This window comes from Diaphorina citri, unplaced genomic scaffold (genome assembly GCF_000475195.1).
Source record: "Diaphorina citri unplaced genomic scaffold, Diaci psyllid genome assembly version 1.1 scaffold462, whole genome shotgun sequence".
Taxonomy (NCBI): Eukaryota; Metazoa; Arthropoda; class Insecta; order Hemiptera; family Psyllidae; genus Diaphorina; species Diaphorina citri.
The window spans coordinates 42,411-57,704 of NW_007377897.1; the positions used below are offsets into that span (position 1 = coordinate 42,411).

Below are 15,294 nucleotides of genomic sequence, written 5' to 3' on the forward strand. Positions count from 1 at the left end.
TTTTTTTAGATAAAATTATTCGAATTTGGCTTTCTTTTATTGCATAACAACGGCACTCTGATTTTAAAATTGTTTACACCTAACCACTCACACTGCATAAGGCCTTCATTTTAATGGTAACAATAGGTGATAGATACCAGCTCGGACTTCATAAAAAATATAAACTCTTCAATACAACTAAATGAACATTTTTCCCCTGTCTTTCAAATTTTCATCAACTCAGTTTTTTGTCCATTTTCTTAAGGAAGGCTTCAAATTTCTTGTTCCGTAGACTTAACGTAGAAAGCTCCCAAGTCTCCACCTGTCGATCTTTCAAGTCTTTCAGTCGCCTCTGGAACAAATAATTCATCAAAAAAGCTTTCAAAATTGTGTCGAAAATTCTATAACTCTCCACATCAAGTAATGCTCTGATTTTGATGATATTTTTTAGATCATGTGGGTCATCCAGATTTTATTATGATTGGTCTTAGGCAGAGCCGTATTTTGGGGCCAAAGGGCCCCCCCCCTTGAGCTTCATCTTTCTCCTTTACTGTAGGCCAGACTCAGGGTATTTGGAGCATCCACTAGTAGCGTCTCTTGTAGTAGCGAAGGTACCAAACGGCTAGAAAAAATTTAATAAAAAAATTAAATTTGCAACAAGCAAACTCACAACTTGCCCACTCTCCTACTTCTTACCTCAATGGTTTCAGGACTGAACGTCAACACCTGGGGATGTTTGAAAATGTCCTTGGGTTCGAATCCCGCGTTGAGCAGAAGATCGAGCATGATTTTCAGTTTGGTCAGCGATATTTGAGCCACACGTGGGTACTTTCGTTTGCTTTCGATAAATTCCCAGGGGTCTGCGTTGAGACGTTCACACAGATATTGCTCCTTGGTGTCAATGTCAAACTCGCGTGATACATCCAGCGCTAGCTGACGAATTTCTATGCATCTGAGAAATCAATCAAAAAAAAATATAAATTATAGACCCAGCTGATGAGTGATTAATCTACCAATAGAAAAGATTATTATACCCAAGGCAACCTCCGTGGCCGAGCGGCTATCAATTATAGACCCAGCTGATGAGTGATTAATCTACCAATAGAAAAGATTATTATACCCAAGGCAACCTCCGTGGCCGAGCGGCTATCATTATAGACCCAGCTGATGAGTGATTAATCTACCAATAGAAAAAATTATTATACCCAAGGCAACCTCCGTGGCCGAGCGGCTATCATACTAGGCTTGAATGTCGGAGGTCCCGGGTTCGATTTCCGGAGGGGGTCGAAGTTTTTTCGGCTCTGTGCTTGCACTCAGCATCGTGAGGACAATGGAGTATCTACTTTAATTGAGTAGTGACCAGTAGCGGCATTACCAGTGTAAAACCACAAAGATTCATGATTTGATTAGATTTTAGATTAGCGGCTATCATACTAGGCTTGAATCTTGGAGGTTCCGGGTTCGATTCCCGGAGGGGGTCGAAGTTTTTTCGGCTCTGTGCTTGCACTCAGCATCGTGAGGACAATTGAGTATCTACTTTAATTGAGTAGTGACCAGTAGCGGCATTACCAGTGTAAAACCACAAAGATTCATGATTTGATTAGATTTTAGATTATTATACCTTGTTTCTCCTGCTCAAATAGGTATCCTGTATCCTGCCTAAACTCTAAACCCCGTTTATCCTACACCAATGAAGCTCCATCTTAGAAACCAACAGAATAGACTATTGTAGTCTATTTATCCTGATCCATTAGGACTTTGAGAAGATGAATTCTTGCATCATCCAAGACTGACGTTCTAAGGCTGGATATTTATCAACATCCCTTAAAGGGTCAGCCTTGATTTGAAGGATAGTTTCTTTGTGCTAATGTCAAGACTAAGATACCAGCCTTATCAAGCTCACCTTGCAAGAGTAGAATCCTGACACCTGACCATCCAAGGCTTGATATTCTTAATGCCTCTCTCTTTGAACACTTCCAGTCTTTCTTTGACATAGGCAGAGCTGTTTAGAATCAGCCAGGGATCCTTGTAGATATCCTTGGGATGAACTCCTGCCTCTGATGGAAAAATTAGGATAGGTAAATAATAAGCCACAGTATTTTCCTCCTTCTTTTGGCTGCTGATTCACTAGGTAAGTAGCAAACGTGGGTAACTAAATTTATTACTTTCTACTTTTGGAATTCAGAGATACTAAGCTCTCAAGATATCATTAAATTATACCAGGTCATTGGACTTGACTTGGGAATAATTTTCTCATCTGTTTCACTATTACCCATGGGCCCATAGGAAGAACCAGAAAGTATAAAAATAAAATCTATTTACCTAGTAGACTATCAACAATTTCAAAAACTGTTTTCAAACTTCTTGTCAATAGGAACGGATATTTGATTACAAGGTTGGTACATTCTGATACACTGGACTGTAACAGATCAAAAACATTTCAAGATAATCAAATAATCTATAGTAATACTCATAATATTAAAACATCTAAACAGATGGAAAGATTTTTAAAAAGGTTTCCAGTTCAAGTGCCAGACTGGTATTACCCAGGCCACAGGTAGTATGTAGTTCAAAAGAAGTTTGCAGGCCACTAGCTAGAAACCTTTGTCCTGAGATATCTATTGTCAAATCATGAACAGTAAACCTACATACTACATACAAACATGGCCTTTTTTTATAGGTAAGTAACATGAGCTAACCTTGCTCAGGCTAAACCCCAAATGAAGCCTGAGGTAAGTAGGTATCAGCAAAAACAACCACTGTCTTAGCATGTCATTAGAGAAGTGTCTTCCATGGTATTACTCAGGCCACAGGTAGTATGTAGTTCAAAAGAAGTTTGCAGACCACTAGCTAGAAACCTTTGTCCTGAGATATCTATTGTCAAATCATGAACAGTAAACCTAAACACTATATACAAACATGGCCTTTTTTTATAGGTAAGTAACATGAGCAAGGTTATCAGGCTAAACCCCAAATGAAGCCTGAGGTAAATAGGTATAAGCAAAAACAACCACTGTCTTAGCATGTCATTAGAGAAGTGTCTTCCCCATAGATATCTCATTTTTTCTCCAAACTACTTTTTGAGAAATTTACTCACCTCTAATTTATTTGAGAAATAGGATATTCTATTTCTTTCAAGTATTTTGCTCTTTTCACTTATGGCTCTACAGGTGAAACTAGTTAGTTTAGACAAGGTCAAATTTAAAAGGACAAAGATTTCAGGGCGTTCTTTTTCATTTCTAAAACTCCACTTCCAGTAGTAGAGAAATCTGTGATTTAATTCCACTGAAACAGACAAAAAGAGTTTTCATTAGTAAGTGTATTGAATGACTGACCCATAATTATATTTTATCTCTAGGTAAGTAGTCTTTAGGTAAAGGCATTGTCCAATTCAACAGGAGTGTGATTCAGAGAACTGTAAAACTCACACAGAAAAATGACCTCTACAGTAATTCAGTCCTCATTGTGCCCAAACATAGATGAATACATTTCCCTTCCATTGTGCACACACTACATTTTTTCATTAACCTTTATGGATTTTTTTTTTTTTTGACAAGGTGCTTTTAAATTAAATTTCATTGTTTGATCTGATTGTAGGAACAGTCAAGCTTCTGAACCAGACCTTACAACTAGATGACTATTACCTGGCTTCATTCGACTAATCCAAGTTAAATTTTTCTTCACTATGTCTTGGGGAATATTATTTTCTCGGCACAACTTCTTAATTTCCATGAGATCATTAGCAGGAAGTCTGAGTAGATCAGGATCTGCCTCTATTAGGTGTATAGCATCTGCAGGGCTACAATCCAACAGTTCCATGACAGTATGATGAGTAGCCGAGTAATCAAAGTTGATGTCATGAAGTGCGCTTTTCCCTTGCCTTATAACTCCATGCAATTAACTTATCATCTGATAAAGGATGATAAGGCTTTTTAAAGCTTACCTTTTGCCGCGAAAAAAAAATCCCGCCAACAAGTGAAGTACAGACTCTGATTCTTTCAGTAGCACAGCATTGTAGCTGTTATTGTAAAAACTCTGGGTACTTAGAGAGACCAAGCATTGTTTGACAACATTGGGACGCCAAGAATGACCAAAAAGGGGACAAGAAATGGCAGATGCTATTGAAATCCGTCCTGTTGGGCAAATTAAGGTGCAATATTGTCTTCTATGAATGTGACATTTTACTACTTGCATCACCTATCCACTTGTTGCTATAAGACTTTACATACCTAAGGCCAGGCACTCACTATCAGTTAGACCTGTTCAGGTGTTAGGTCTAACTAATAGAGTCAGTTCTACCTGATAGTGTGTACAAGGTAGACCTGACATTCGGACCTTTTCAGCCGTACCTGTCAGGTCTACTTGATGGTGTGTGTGCTCAACAGGTGTCAGGTCTACCTGATACCTAGTGAGTGGCTGGCCTAAGTAGTTGCCTAGCTGAAAAGTAGCCCTGGACAGAGAAGATGATAAATGACCCCATATTTCACACCTTATCAGTAACTTGAACATCGTCACCTATCCACTTGTTGCTATAAGACTTTACATACCTAAGGCCAGGCACTCACTATCAGTTAGACCTGTTCAGGTGTCAGGTCTAACTAATAGAGTCAGTTCTACCTGATAGTGTGTACAAGGTAGACCTGACATTCGGACCTTTTCAGCCGAACCTGTCAGGTCTACTTGATGGTGTGTGTGCTCATCAGGTGTCAGGTCTACCTGATAGTGAGTGGCTGGCCTAAGTAAGTAGTTGCCTAGCTGAAAAGTAGCCCCGGACAGAGAAGATGATAAATGACCCCATATTTCACACCTTATCAGTAACTTGAACATCTGTTATCTCTTCTTATGAAATGGAGACTATATCACATGAGATCACGAGAACCTTTATCATATTAATCATATCATACTTATTAATCATAGGGGATTGTCTTACTAACCAATTTGTTTTCATCAGAATTTATTCATGACCAATATATGCCATTTTCATCTTGAGTGTTATTACATCAAGACATCTGAGCTACTGATCTTCTTTATCATATGTTTTCGGGGTTTTATCTGTCACTACAGACTTCCTATCTTGATAGTGTACTTTAGAAGTCTGACGTCATGAGTGACAGGATATCACAAGTACTTAGGTATTTACATATCCAATGATATTTATCTGAAGTATGTACCGTGGCCATTTGTCATGAAGACTTCTTCTCTTAAGATGGACTGGAAGTTGCAAGTTGTTATACGTTAACTAGCTGAGGTACATACTTAAGTAATGATGGTAAACATTGATTTGAATTACTAGGTAATTAAGCAGCATAAATACTCAAGTCATAAAGTACTTGTCATATTTATGTAGCTAATTTATGACCATTTTCATCTTGAGTGTTATTACATCAAGACATCTGAGCTACCTACTGATCTTCTTTATCATATGTTTTCGGGGTTTTATCTGTCACTACAGACTTCCTATCTTGATAGTGTACTTTAGAAGTCTGACGTCATGAGTGACAGGATATCACAAGAGTAGGTATTTACATATCCAATGATATTTATCTGAAGTATGTACCGTGGCCATTTGTCATGAAGACTTCCTCTCTTAAGATGGACTGGAAGTTGCAAGTCGTTATTCGTTAACTAGCTGAGGTACATATTTAAGTAGTGATGGTAAACATTGATTTGAATTACTAGGTAATTAAGCAGCATAAATACTCAAGTCATAACGTACTTGTCATATTTATATAGCTAATGGCAGGTTGTTTAGATTTGCTGATATTGTCACAAACTTTATTTTCCTTGATCACATTCATATTTTGTGGGTATTAAGGTACTTATCAATAAAAAAATTAGGTAGGTACTTTGTAAGACCTTGTTTGGACTGCTGGGGTAAACTGGTAAAGGGACAATAGTCCTATTCGAACAGTATAAAAAGCGCATTTATTTTAGTCCAAGTCTAGTCCTCATACAGACCTACGTACATAGGTCTTAACTCGGACGTCTCCAGAACTTCATCCAAGTCTTGCAGTGGTTTTGTTTTGGAGGATCTGCAAACATGGGATGGATACAAAAGATATTCAAATAGTCCAACGCCTTGTATAGCTGATGATCCCAATGGTTCTTCCACAACTTTGTATTGGTAAACTGAAATAAAATGTCAATTACCTTATTGGCTTCCTTCATGGTTTCCAGGATTTCATCAACTTCTTCGGTTGATGTTACTAAATTTAATGTTGTAGGAATGTATGGTGTAGGTATTATTATTGGCCAATTTCTCCACCACTGTTCGTAGTTGAAAAATTCCTGGTGCAGGAACTAGTGACCCTTCCTACCCAGTCTTATTAATTAAACAGTGACGTTAAATCCCTTGATTCGTTATTGTTCAAGCTGGTCTAGGTGCGATACTTGGGGCAGCCACTCACTATCAGGTAGACCTGACAGGTACACATGAGCAGGTCCACTTCTCAGGTCTAACTGATAGTATGTGTGCTCATCAGGTATCAGGTGGACTGATCAGTTGTACCTGATAGTGAGTGGCTCGCCTTGGTGTGCCAACTCCTACTCACCTACAAAGCGAAACCATCGGCTCAAACAGATTGCAGGAACTTTTCATATTTTTCAATGCACAAACAAACTTACCTGTCCTTCAACTTCTTTCACAATGTCTCTCATGTCCTTGATATGCTCCTTCCACTTGTGTTGGTGTTTGAGCAAATCTGTGCCCATAATGGCTGTCACCTGAAATACATATCAAAGGAGGAAAACATCATCAAATTGGATTACCCCATAAAATCTCTTGAACAAGGAAAGGAAAAAGAAATGTTTTTATTTATTCACACAGTACCTAGATAAAAAGACTTAAGAAAGAAGGGTACTCCCAGTCGGAAATATTGAAAGCATATTAAGTAAAAGTTGTCGGTACAAATTACCTAATACATAGAATTAAAGTGGTTCAATGGAAATCTTCCCTCACGAGAGCCCTCCCAGTTGAACGAAGAATTCTCTCAAAAACTTCAGGGGAAAAAAGTTACCTAAAATGAAACTACTCCCCCAGGGGTTGAAAAATGTACATTCCGTGGATACAGATAAAACAAAGGCAAATAAAATGGGAACTACTCAGCGAAGGTATTAGAAGAGTACCTGGCACACAATGATATTCTAGGAGGGGTTGAGTTGTGACACGCGGCACCCCTCCGCGATAAAGCTGAGAAGAAAGTATGGGAAAGAATAAGGTATCAAGAGGGTAAGAATAGAAAAGGGAGGGAGGGAGGGAGAGAAAGATTGTTTGATAGAGGAAACGGTAAAGGTGTCTCCAAACCCAAACATAGTCTATCGGCCGTCGATCTACCAACCATTGATGGATGTTGATTCACGATAAATTCAAATCGATCGATGCTCAATCCACGGCCGTAGACCATGTGTGGACACACGTTAACAACGGAGGTCTTATCGTCCCGAAATCGAAGAGAGGACAAAAGGAGAAAGCCAGCCGTTCCGAAAATAAATCTTATCTGTTGAAAGTTCGCCCCGCGCGGGAATCGAACTTGCGATCTAGGAATTACAAAGAGGAGACTAAGAAAATGAGAAGAAATTGTACTCGTATTACTCTATGACAATAACAACTATGGCTATGGCATATTTCTTAGTGGGGTCATTGACTGGACGACAGCGACGACACTCATTTACTTGGAACTTGGACTTTCCTTTCCTTAGGGGGAAAAAAAAACTTATACCCAACTCCCTAATTTTTTTAACCATTTTATTTTTCGTTTTTGGGTTTCAAAAATGTCTGCAGACAATGAGAGATTCTATTAGAATTGAAGAAGCGATTGAGGTTGTGAATAACTGTTTTCACCATCTCCTATTCATCTACTACGTTCAAAATCATAGTCTCCTAATTTAAAGTACCTACCTAAGTAGGAAATCAAAAGTAACTTACTTTGTTTAAAGGGGTTTCAAAAATGTCTGCAGACAATGAGAGATTCTATTAGAATTGAAGAAGCGATTGAGGTTGTGAATAACAGCTGTTTTCATCATCTCCTATTCATCTACTACGTTCAAAATCATAGTCTCCTAATTTAAAGTACCTACCTAAGTAGGAAATCAAAAGTAACTTACTTTGGAGATTCTATTAGAATTGAAGAAGCGATTGAGGTTGTGAACAACTGTTTTCACCATCTCCTATTCATCTACTACGTTCAATATCATAGTTTCCTAATTTAAAGTACCTACCTAAGTAGGAAATCAAAAGTAACTTACTTTGCGACTAAATCTCAACTTGAATCCATCCTGGTACATCGTAAGGAGCTCCCTAACTAAAAGTACCGTACACGTCACTAGAAAGTTGAAAGTGAATTACCAACACGAAAAACACACTAAGAAATAAACTTCTCAAACGCTATAAAACTAGAAACAAAAAGGAAACGAAACTCGCACGTACTTAGACCATACTTTTGATTAATATACATAAAGCTAACGAAGTTTTTTTCGGCTCTGTGCTTGCACTCAGCATCGTGAGGACAAAGGAGTATCTACTTTAATTGAGTAGTGACCAGTGGCGGCATTACCAGTGTAAAACCACAAAGATTCATGATTTGATTAGATTTTAGATTATTATTATACCCTGTTTCTCCTGCTCAAATAGGTATCCTGTATCCTGCCTAAACTCTAAACCCCGTTTATCCTACACCAATGAAGCTCCATCTTAGAAACAAAAGTGAATTAGCAACACGAAAAACACACTAAGAAATAAACTTCCCAAACGCTATAAAACTAGAAACAAAAAGGAAACGAAACTCGCACGTACTTAGACCATACTTTTGATTAATATACATAAAGCTAACTATAGGTGCCTTTCATAAAGCACTCATTCGCCTCGGGTACGTGTGTGGGGTCACTATGGAAACTAAAAAACAACAAAATGTTTCCCCTTGTTGAAAGCTCCCTAAGCTCTTCTTAGTACCAAAAAGTAGCCTGAACTTTTCCTTCGAGGGATGGGGGAAGACTATTTTCTTTTTGTATTGATGGGGCTGATTGTAAAGGTTGAAATGGAGATAAGATTATTGCTTGGGGAGATACAGGGTGTCCTCTTTCACATGCTTCATAACTACGCATGTTTTATGGAAAAAGTTTCACGACATTATTATGTACATAGATAGCATCTTGCTGCAAGTAGCTAAAATATATAAAGGTGTGTCCACACATAGTCTACGGGCCGCGGGCCGTAGCGTCGATTGGACACACCTTTTCATGTGGGGAGGGGATTAAGCCTTAAATTTTCCCTAATCTAGGTGCTCATTAGATGGTCAGAGGTTTGTGATTTATAGTCAGACGTAAAAACTACACTCTTATTTTTAGCTTTGACAAGTAAGAGGTTTCTTTAGTGCTTACCCAATTACCCTCTCATGAAACTTTTCCTGTCACATCAAACGAATTTTTCCAAACAATTTATGGTATTTATTCCTTCTACCTTCGTTGCTTTTAAATTATGCAAGGTAAGGTACCTCCGATTTATTGCCAGTCCACGCAACTCAGTGCGTAATGTCAATGACGTATAAATATTTATAGTCTTTTAAACTTTGGAATGTGTAGCACAAATGCTCGTCAAACAAATATTAGATTGTTCTAGGCCCTAGGCTTACAGCCTAAATAAAGCATTACTTACTACAAGTATAAGAGGTACCTATCTTTCCCCAATCATTACAGTACTTACTTAATTGTAAATACATATGTACTAATTCAAAGTTGGATAACTTTTAAGGATTTACTCCACGTTTCGTAAAACAACTAAAAATCAAGGGGAAATAGTATTTTCCCTGTTGAACTGTATAAATATTTATAGTCTTTTAAACTTTGGAATGTGTAGCACAAATGCTCGTCAAACAAATGTTAGATTGTTCTAGGCCCTAGGCTGACAGCCTAAATAAAGCATTACTACAAGTATAATAGGTTAATAGGTACCTATCTTTCCCCAATCATTACAGTACTTAATTGTAAATACATATGTACTTATTCAAAGTTGGATAACTTTTAAGGATTTACTCCACGTTTCGTAAAACAACTAAAAATCAAGGGGAAATAGTATTTTCCCTGTTGAACACGAATTGTATTATGTACCTACCTGTTCTATTCTATTATCTTTCTTCAGGTGTTACATCATGAACTCGGATCCAGGACTTCTCTGTTTCACTCATTGTGGACCTCGGGTTTTCTGTTTTGAGCTACCAGAACATTGTCCTGTATGCCACGCCCCTCTGGCTGGCGAAGCAACCAGTTTGACCCCTTTCCGGTGAGTGTAGAATGACTAGATCAATTTGAAATAATCCCCCCCCCCAAGGTTTGATAGAGGGAACTGTAACTGCTACGTTCTTATCGTCACGTAATTGAAGAGAGAAGTAAGACAGGATAGGAGAAAGCCAGCCATTCCGAGAACGAACCCTATCCGTCCAGGATAAAATCCGCCCCGGGCGGGAATCGAACTGCGACATTCTTGAAATGAATATTGCAAGCGTAAAGCTGCGTCCACACACAATCGACAGCCGTCGATCGAAGGGGTGAATCTATGTTGTCAAGGCAGAGTACGGTTTCACTCAACATCCATCGATCGACAGCCGTCGACCATGTGTGGACAGCCTTAAACACCTCCTCTTTCATGGATTGGCCATGGTTGCCCGTCCAAAGTGTTAAAAGATGTGGATTTTCTTTTTCACGTCCTTCAATTCAACTCTCGGTTTTCTATTTTCAGAGTACCTTACCCGTTTGTGAAGGCATCACAATACCCATGCTCTATTCTCATGAAACCTACTCATGGCGATTTTCTACAGTAAGTTCTCAAACAAGTTACCTACTTGTTGTAAATAATATTGTATGCAACTATGCACTTCAAAATTTTCCATATACTTAATTGTTGTTACAAATATTGGAGGAATATTTAACCATTAGGCCATTTTTCCAGATCTGTACCTAGTAAAACCTTACAAAAGGAAAAAAAAAAAAAAAAAAAATGAAGGAAAAAGGGGGGGGGGGGGAAAACTAACTCGTCCCCCCCCCGTAGGAACAGTCAAGCTTCTGAACCAGACCTTACAACTAGATGACTATTACCTGGCTTCATTCGACTAATCCAAGTTAAATTTTTCTTCACTATGTCTTGGGGAATATTATTTTCTCGGCACAACTTCTTAATTTCCATGAGATCATTAGCAGGAAGTCTGAGTAGATCAGGATCTGCCTCTATTAGGTGTATAGCATCTGCAGGGCTACAATCCAACAGTTCCATGACAGTATGATGAGTAGCCGAGTAATCAAAGTTGATGTCATGAAGTGCGGACTCCGATTCTTTCAGTAGCACAGCATTGTAGCTGTTATTGTAAAAACTCTGGGTACTTAGAGAGACCAAGCATTGTTTGACAACATTGGGACTCATCTTGGATACTCTTCTGAGATGGAGTATCCTTTGAACCAACAGGGATCTCAGCATGATTACTGATCTCTGGTATGTACCTGGTTTTACTTACAAATGAAAGCTGTGGTTACACTTGAAATTTAATATTCCCGAGTATTTTAAATCTTGAATCACATTTGAGATTACCTATATCAAACGCTTTTACACAGTATTGCTGAAGGAAGGTGTAATTTTTTGCAACATTTTGACGTTTTTTCTTTTTTTTTTATTGAACAATTGAACTTCAAAAAATTTCAAATGAGAAATAAAAGAAATGAAAATGAAAAAGTAAAAATCAAGAGCAAAACAAAAACCAAGAACTTCAAGCTTCAAGAAAGGAAGCTTGGCTAGCTTCACAGATGTCGTACTTCCAATATGTGGCGTGCTCTAGCGGTGATAAAGCTGCACTTTATTGTACCCGGGTTAAGGTGCGTCCACACTACTCTACGCTATGGTCGATCGATCAACAATCCGCACTACGATCAATATTCATTTTTTTTTTTATTTTTACAGCGCTGATAGGACTACGTTTTTCGTCAACCTCTCAATCAGCCCTTCTAGGGATATCTTTTGGCTGACATTTGGTTTTGGCTTCAAAAAGTTCACGAGTGGCTGCCCTCGCCGGCCTTCGCACTCGAAAGAGAAATAAATCCCCCAGCCAGACTAAGCTGATCTACTCTCTGTTTAAAGTTCCCCAGCCAGACTCCCCATTCCCCACTGTATATTTCCTTCCTTTAATTTAGGCTTTCCAATCATTCCTGATGTACATACTAAGACAGTTCATAAGGCCAAGTGAATCGTTCCCAGGAAAAAGGACCTATTTTTTGCTACTAACTAACATAGGCCCTTCTTCCTGGGAACGATTGAAGTGTAATTTTATATTTGGTAGGTACTCTAGGTACTTACTTTTTTTCCAAGTAGTTAGGAAAACGCTGCAAGGCAATGTTCCAGGTCGGACTTTGGAATTAAATTAAAAACAGCTCAGAACCAATGAAATTGTTCTCACATTTTTTTAGATAAAATTATTCGAATTTGGCTTTCTTTTATTGCATAACAACGGCACTCTGATTTAAACGATTGAAGTGTAATTTTATATTTGGTAGGTACTTACTTTTTTCCAAGTAGTTAGGAAAACGCTGCAAGGCAATGTTCCAGGTCGGACTTTGGAATTAAATTAAAAACAGCTAAGAACCAATGAAATTGTTCTCACATTTTTTTAGATAAAATTATTCGAATTTGGCTTTCTTTTATTGCATAACAACGGCACTCTGATTTTAAAATTGTTTACACCTAACCACTCACACTGCATAAGGCCTTCATTTTAATGGTAACAATAGGTGATAGATACCAGCTCGGACTTCATAAAAAATATAAACTCTTCAATACAACTAAATGAACATTTTTCCCCTGTCTTTCAAATTTTCATCAACTCAGTTTTTTGTCCATTTTCTTAAGGAAGGCTTCAAATTTCTTGTTCCGTAGACTTAACGTAGAAAGCTCCCAAGTCTCCACCTGTCGATCTTTCAAGTCTTTCAGTCGCCTCTGGAACAAATAATTCATACAAAAAGCTTTCAAAATTGTGTCGAAAATTCTATAACTATCCACATCAAGTAATGCTCTGATTTTGATGATATTTTTTAGATCATGTGGGTCATCGAGATTTTATTATGATTGGTCTTAAGCAGAGCCGTATTTTGGGGGCCAAAGGGGCCCCCCCTCGAGCTTCATCTTTCTCCTTTACTGTGGGCCAGACTCAGGGTATTTGGAGCATCCACTAGTAGCGTCTCTCGTAGTAGCGAAGGTACCAAACGGCTAGAAAAAATCTAATAAATTAAATTTGCAACAAGCAAACTCACAACTTGCCCACTCTCCTACTTCTTACCTCAATGGTTTCAGGACTGAAAATGAAATTGTTCTCACATTTTTTAGATAAAATTATTCGAATTTGGTTTTCTTTTATTGCATAACAACGGCACTCTGATTTTAAAATTGTTTACACCTAACCACTCACACTGCATAAGGCCTTCATTTTAATGGTTGCGCTTACAAGGCAGACGCGATACCAACCAAGCTAACTAGGCTGAATGATGGATATTAGACATGGTGTGTGAGGAAAGTGAACATTGCCTGGCATTGCACTATTAGCGCGAAAATAAAATACGAACTTGCTACAAAACTCACAAAAGTTTCTTGGACGCCCGCCCAGACTACCTCTTGTATATCGAGTCCTCTTGTATATCGACTCTCTCCGTGTGAATGAGGCTTATCCAGTCTGGTTCTTCGTTTTGTTTTGCTCTCTGCTTCTTATTCTTTGTTTTCCTTTGCCTCATTCTCAAAACTCGAAGTCTCGAACGTAGTTTTTTTTGTTTTTCTTTTTCTCAATTCTCATTCTCAAATTCTCCATTTCTCAATTTTCTAGAAAAATTTTCTCATCTCATTCGACTCATTCGTGAATGGATAGCCGTGAATCCGTGATGGTCGGAACGTGTGTCAACAGGTTTCGTTATTTTGAAAATGTATTTTTTTAGAAAATAAATCGTGAATCGTGTTTTTGTAGATGACAATCTTTTTCGTATAATTTTTTTTTATTAATTTGTAATTTATAGTGTACAAAATACAACTTCTTAAACTGTCGCTTTATTTCAATAAGTTTGTGGATTATTTCTTAGTTTTAATAAGTCACGTTTTTTACTCAACTACATTTTTGATACCTTGGTAATAATATTTGTAAATACCCAAAACAAGAAGGATTTTAATTAATTTACTACCTATCTGTTCTAATTATTCAAACCTATCCCCTCTCATTTTGCACTTATTACCTAATAAAAAAATTACAAAATTTGGTTTCCATTTTAAAGGCTCTTCGGCCATTTTCCTTAGGTACTTTCAATTTTGTTAAGCGATTTAAATTCAAATTTTCTATCCCGTGTTTTACGGATACCTACCTACAATTCTAGGTACCTACCCACTCATTCAGTGTTCAGTGTTACAAAATTTGGTTTCCATTTTAAAGGCTCTTCGGCCATTTTCCTTAGGTACTCTCAATTTTGTTTAGCGATTTAAATTCAAATTTTCTATCCCGTGTTTTACGGATACCTACCTACAATTCTAGGTACCTACCCACTCATTCAGTGTTCAGTGTTAATGCATTTTTTTCGTGTGGTGCTTTTAAAAGTTGATCATTTTCACTTTTCCGTGGTCATCGTAATGCAACCGAGGAAATCCCACCTGTTCAAAGAGTTCGCCAAATAGAACCTTTGCGCAATGCGAGTGTACAATGTATACTTTAGACGAAAATAATAGCTATTCGAAGAGCAACAAAACCAAGATGAAACCCAAGTACGAACTGTGCAATGCGAGTGTACAATGTATACGTTAGACGAAAATAATAGCTATTCGAAGAGCAACAAAACCAAGATGAAACCCAAGTACGAACTGACCAAACATTTAAATTTGAAGAAATGGTACATTTCCAAGTTTTGGAATTATTTTCGTGAAACACAGATTAGAATACTTCTGGCTTGTAAATTAAATTGCCTGTATTACAAGTCTTGTAATACAATAGTTTGATGAAACGAGGCCCAGGTCATTGGACTTGACTTGGGAATAATTTTCTCATCTGTTTCACTATTACCCATGGGCCCATAGGAAGAACCAGAAAGTATAAAAATAAAATCTATTTACCTAGTAGACTATCAACAATTTCAAAAACTGTTTTCAAACTTCTTGTCAATAGGAACGGATATTTGATTACAAGGTTGGTACATTCTGATACACTGGACTGTAACAGATCAAAAACATTTCAAGATAATCAAATATTCTATAGTAATACTCATAATATTAAAACATCTAAACAGATGGAAAGATTTTTAAAAAGGTTTCCAGTTCAA

At 37.7% G+C, this 15,294-nt stretch overlaps 2 protein-coding genes and 1 long non-coding RNA gene across 3 annotated transcripts in view; 2 read left to right on the forward strand and 1 right to left on the reverse strand.

Annotated features, from left to right (window-relative positions):
- Nucleotides 1-49: 49 nt before the first annotated feature.
- On the reverse strand, nucleotides 50-11,648 carry LOC103509054 (transcription termination factor, mitochondrial). The gene is made up of 7 exons (XM_008473645.2): nucleotides 11,276-11,648; nucleotides 3,624-3,834; nucleotides 3,077-3,264; nucleotides 2,302-2,398; nucleotides 1,883-2,036; nucleotides 676-931; nucleotides 50-331 (listed from the first exon to the last, which is right to left on the reverse strand). The coding sequence occupies exons 1-7, from the start codon at nucleotides 11,438-11,440 to the stop codon at nucleotides 215-217; spliced, it is 1,188 nt and encodes a 395-aa protein (XP_008471867.1). The 5' UTR covers nucleotides 11,441-11,648; the 3' UTR covers nucleotides 50-214.
- A 478-nt stretch (nucleotides 11,649-12,126) lies between these two features.
- LOC113467369 lies at nucleotides 12,127-12,829 on the forward strand. The gene is made up of 2 exons (XR_003391468.1): nucleotides 12,127-12,293; nucleotides 12,508-12,829. It is a non-coding gene; the product is annotated as an uncharacterized LOC113467369 (long non-coding RNA).
- A 1,567-nt stretch (nucleotides 12,830-14,396) lies between these two features.
- Nucleotides 14,397-15,294, forward strand: part of LOC103509062 (bicaudal D-related protein homolog) — a 109,814-nt gene continuing 108,916 nt past the window's right edge. The window contains exon 1 of the mRNA XM_026823497.1: nucleotides 14,397-14,750. Within this exon, the coding sequence (XP_026679298.1) occupies nucleotides 14,682-14,750 (69 nt within the window). The 5' untranslated portion in view covers nucleotides 14,397-14,681. The remainder of the gene's footprint in view (nucleotides 14,751-15,294) is intronic.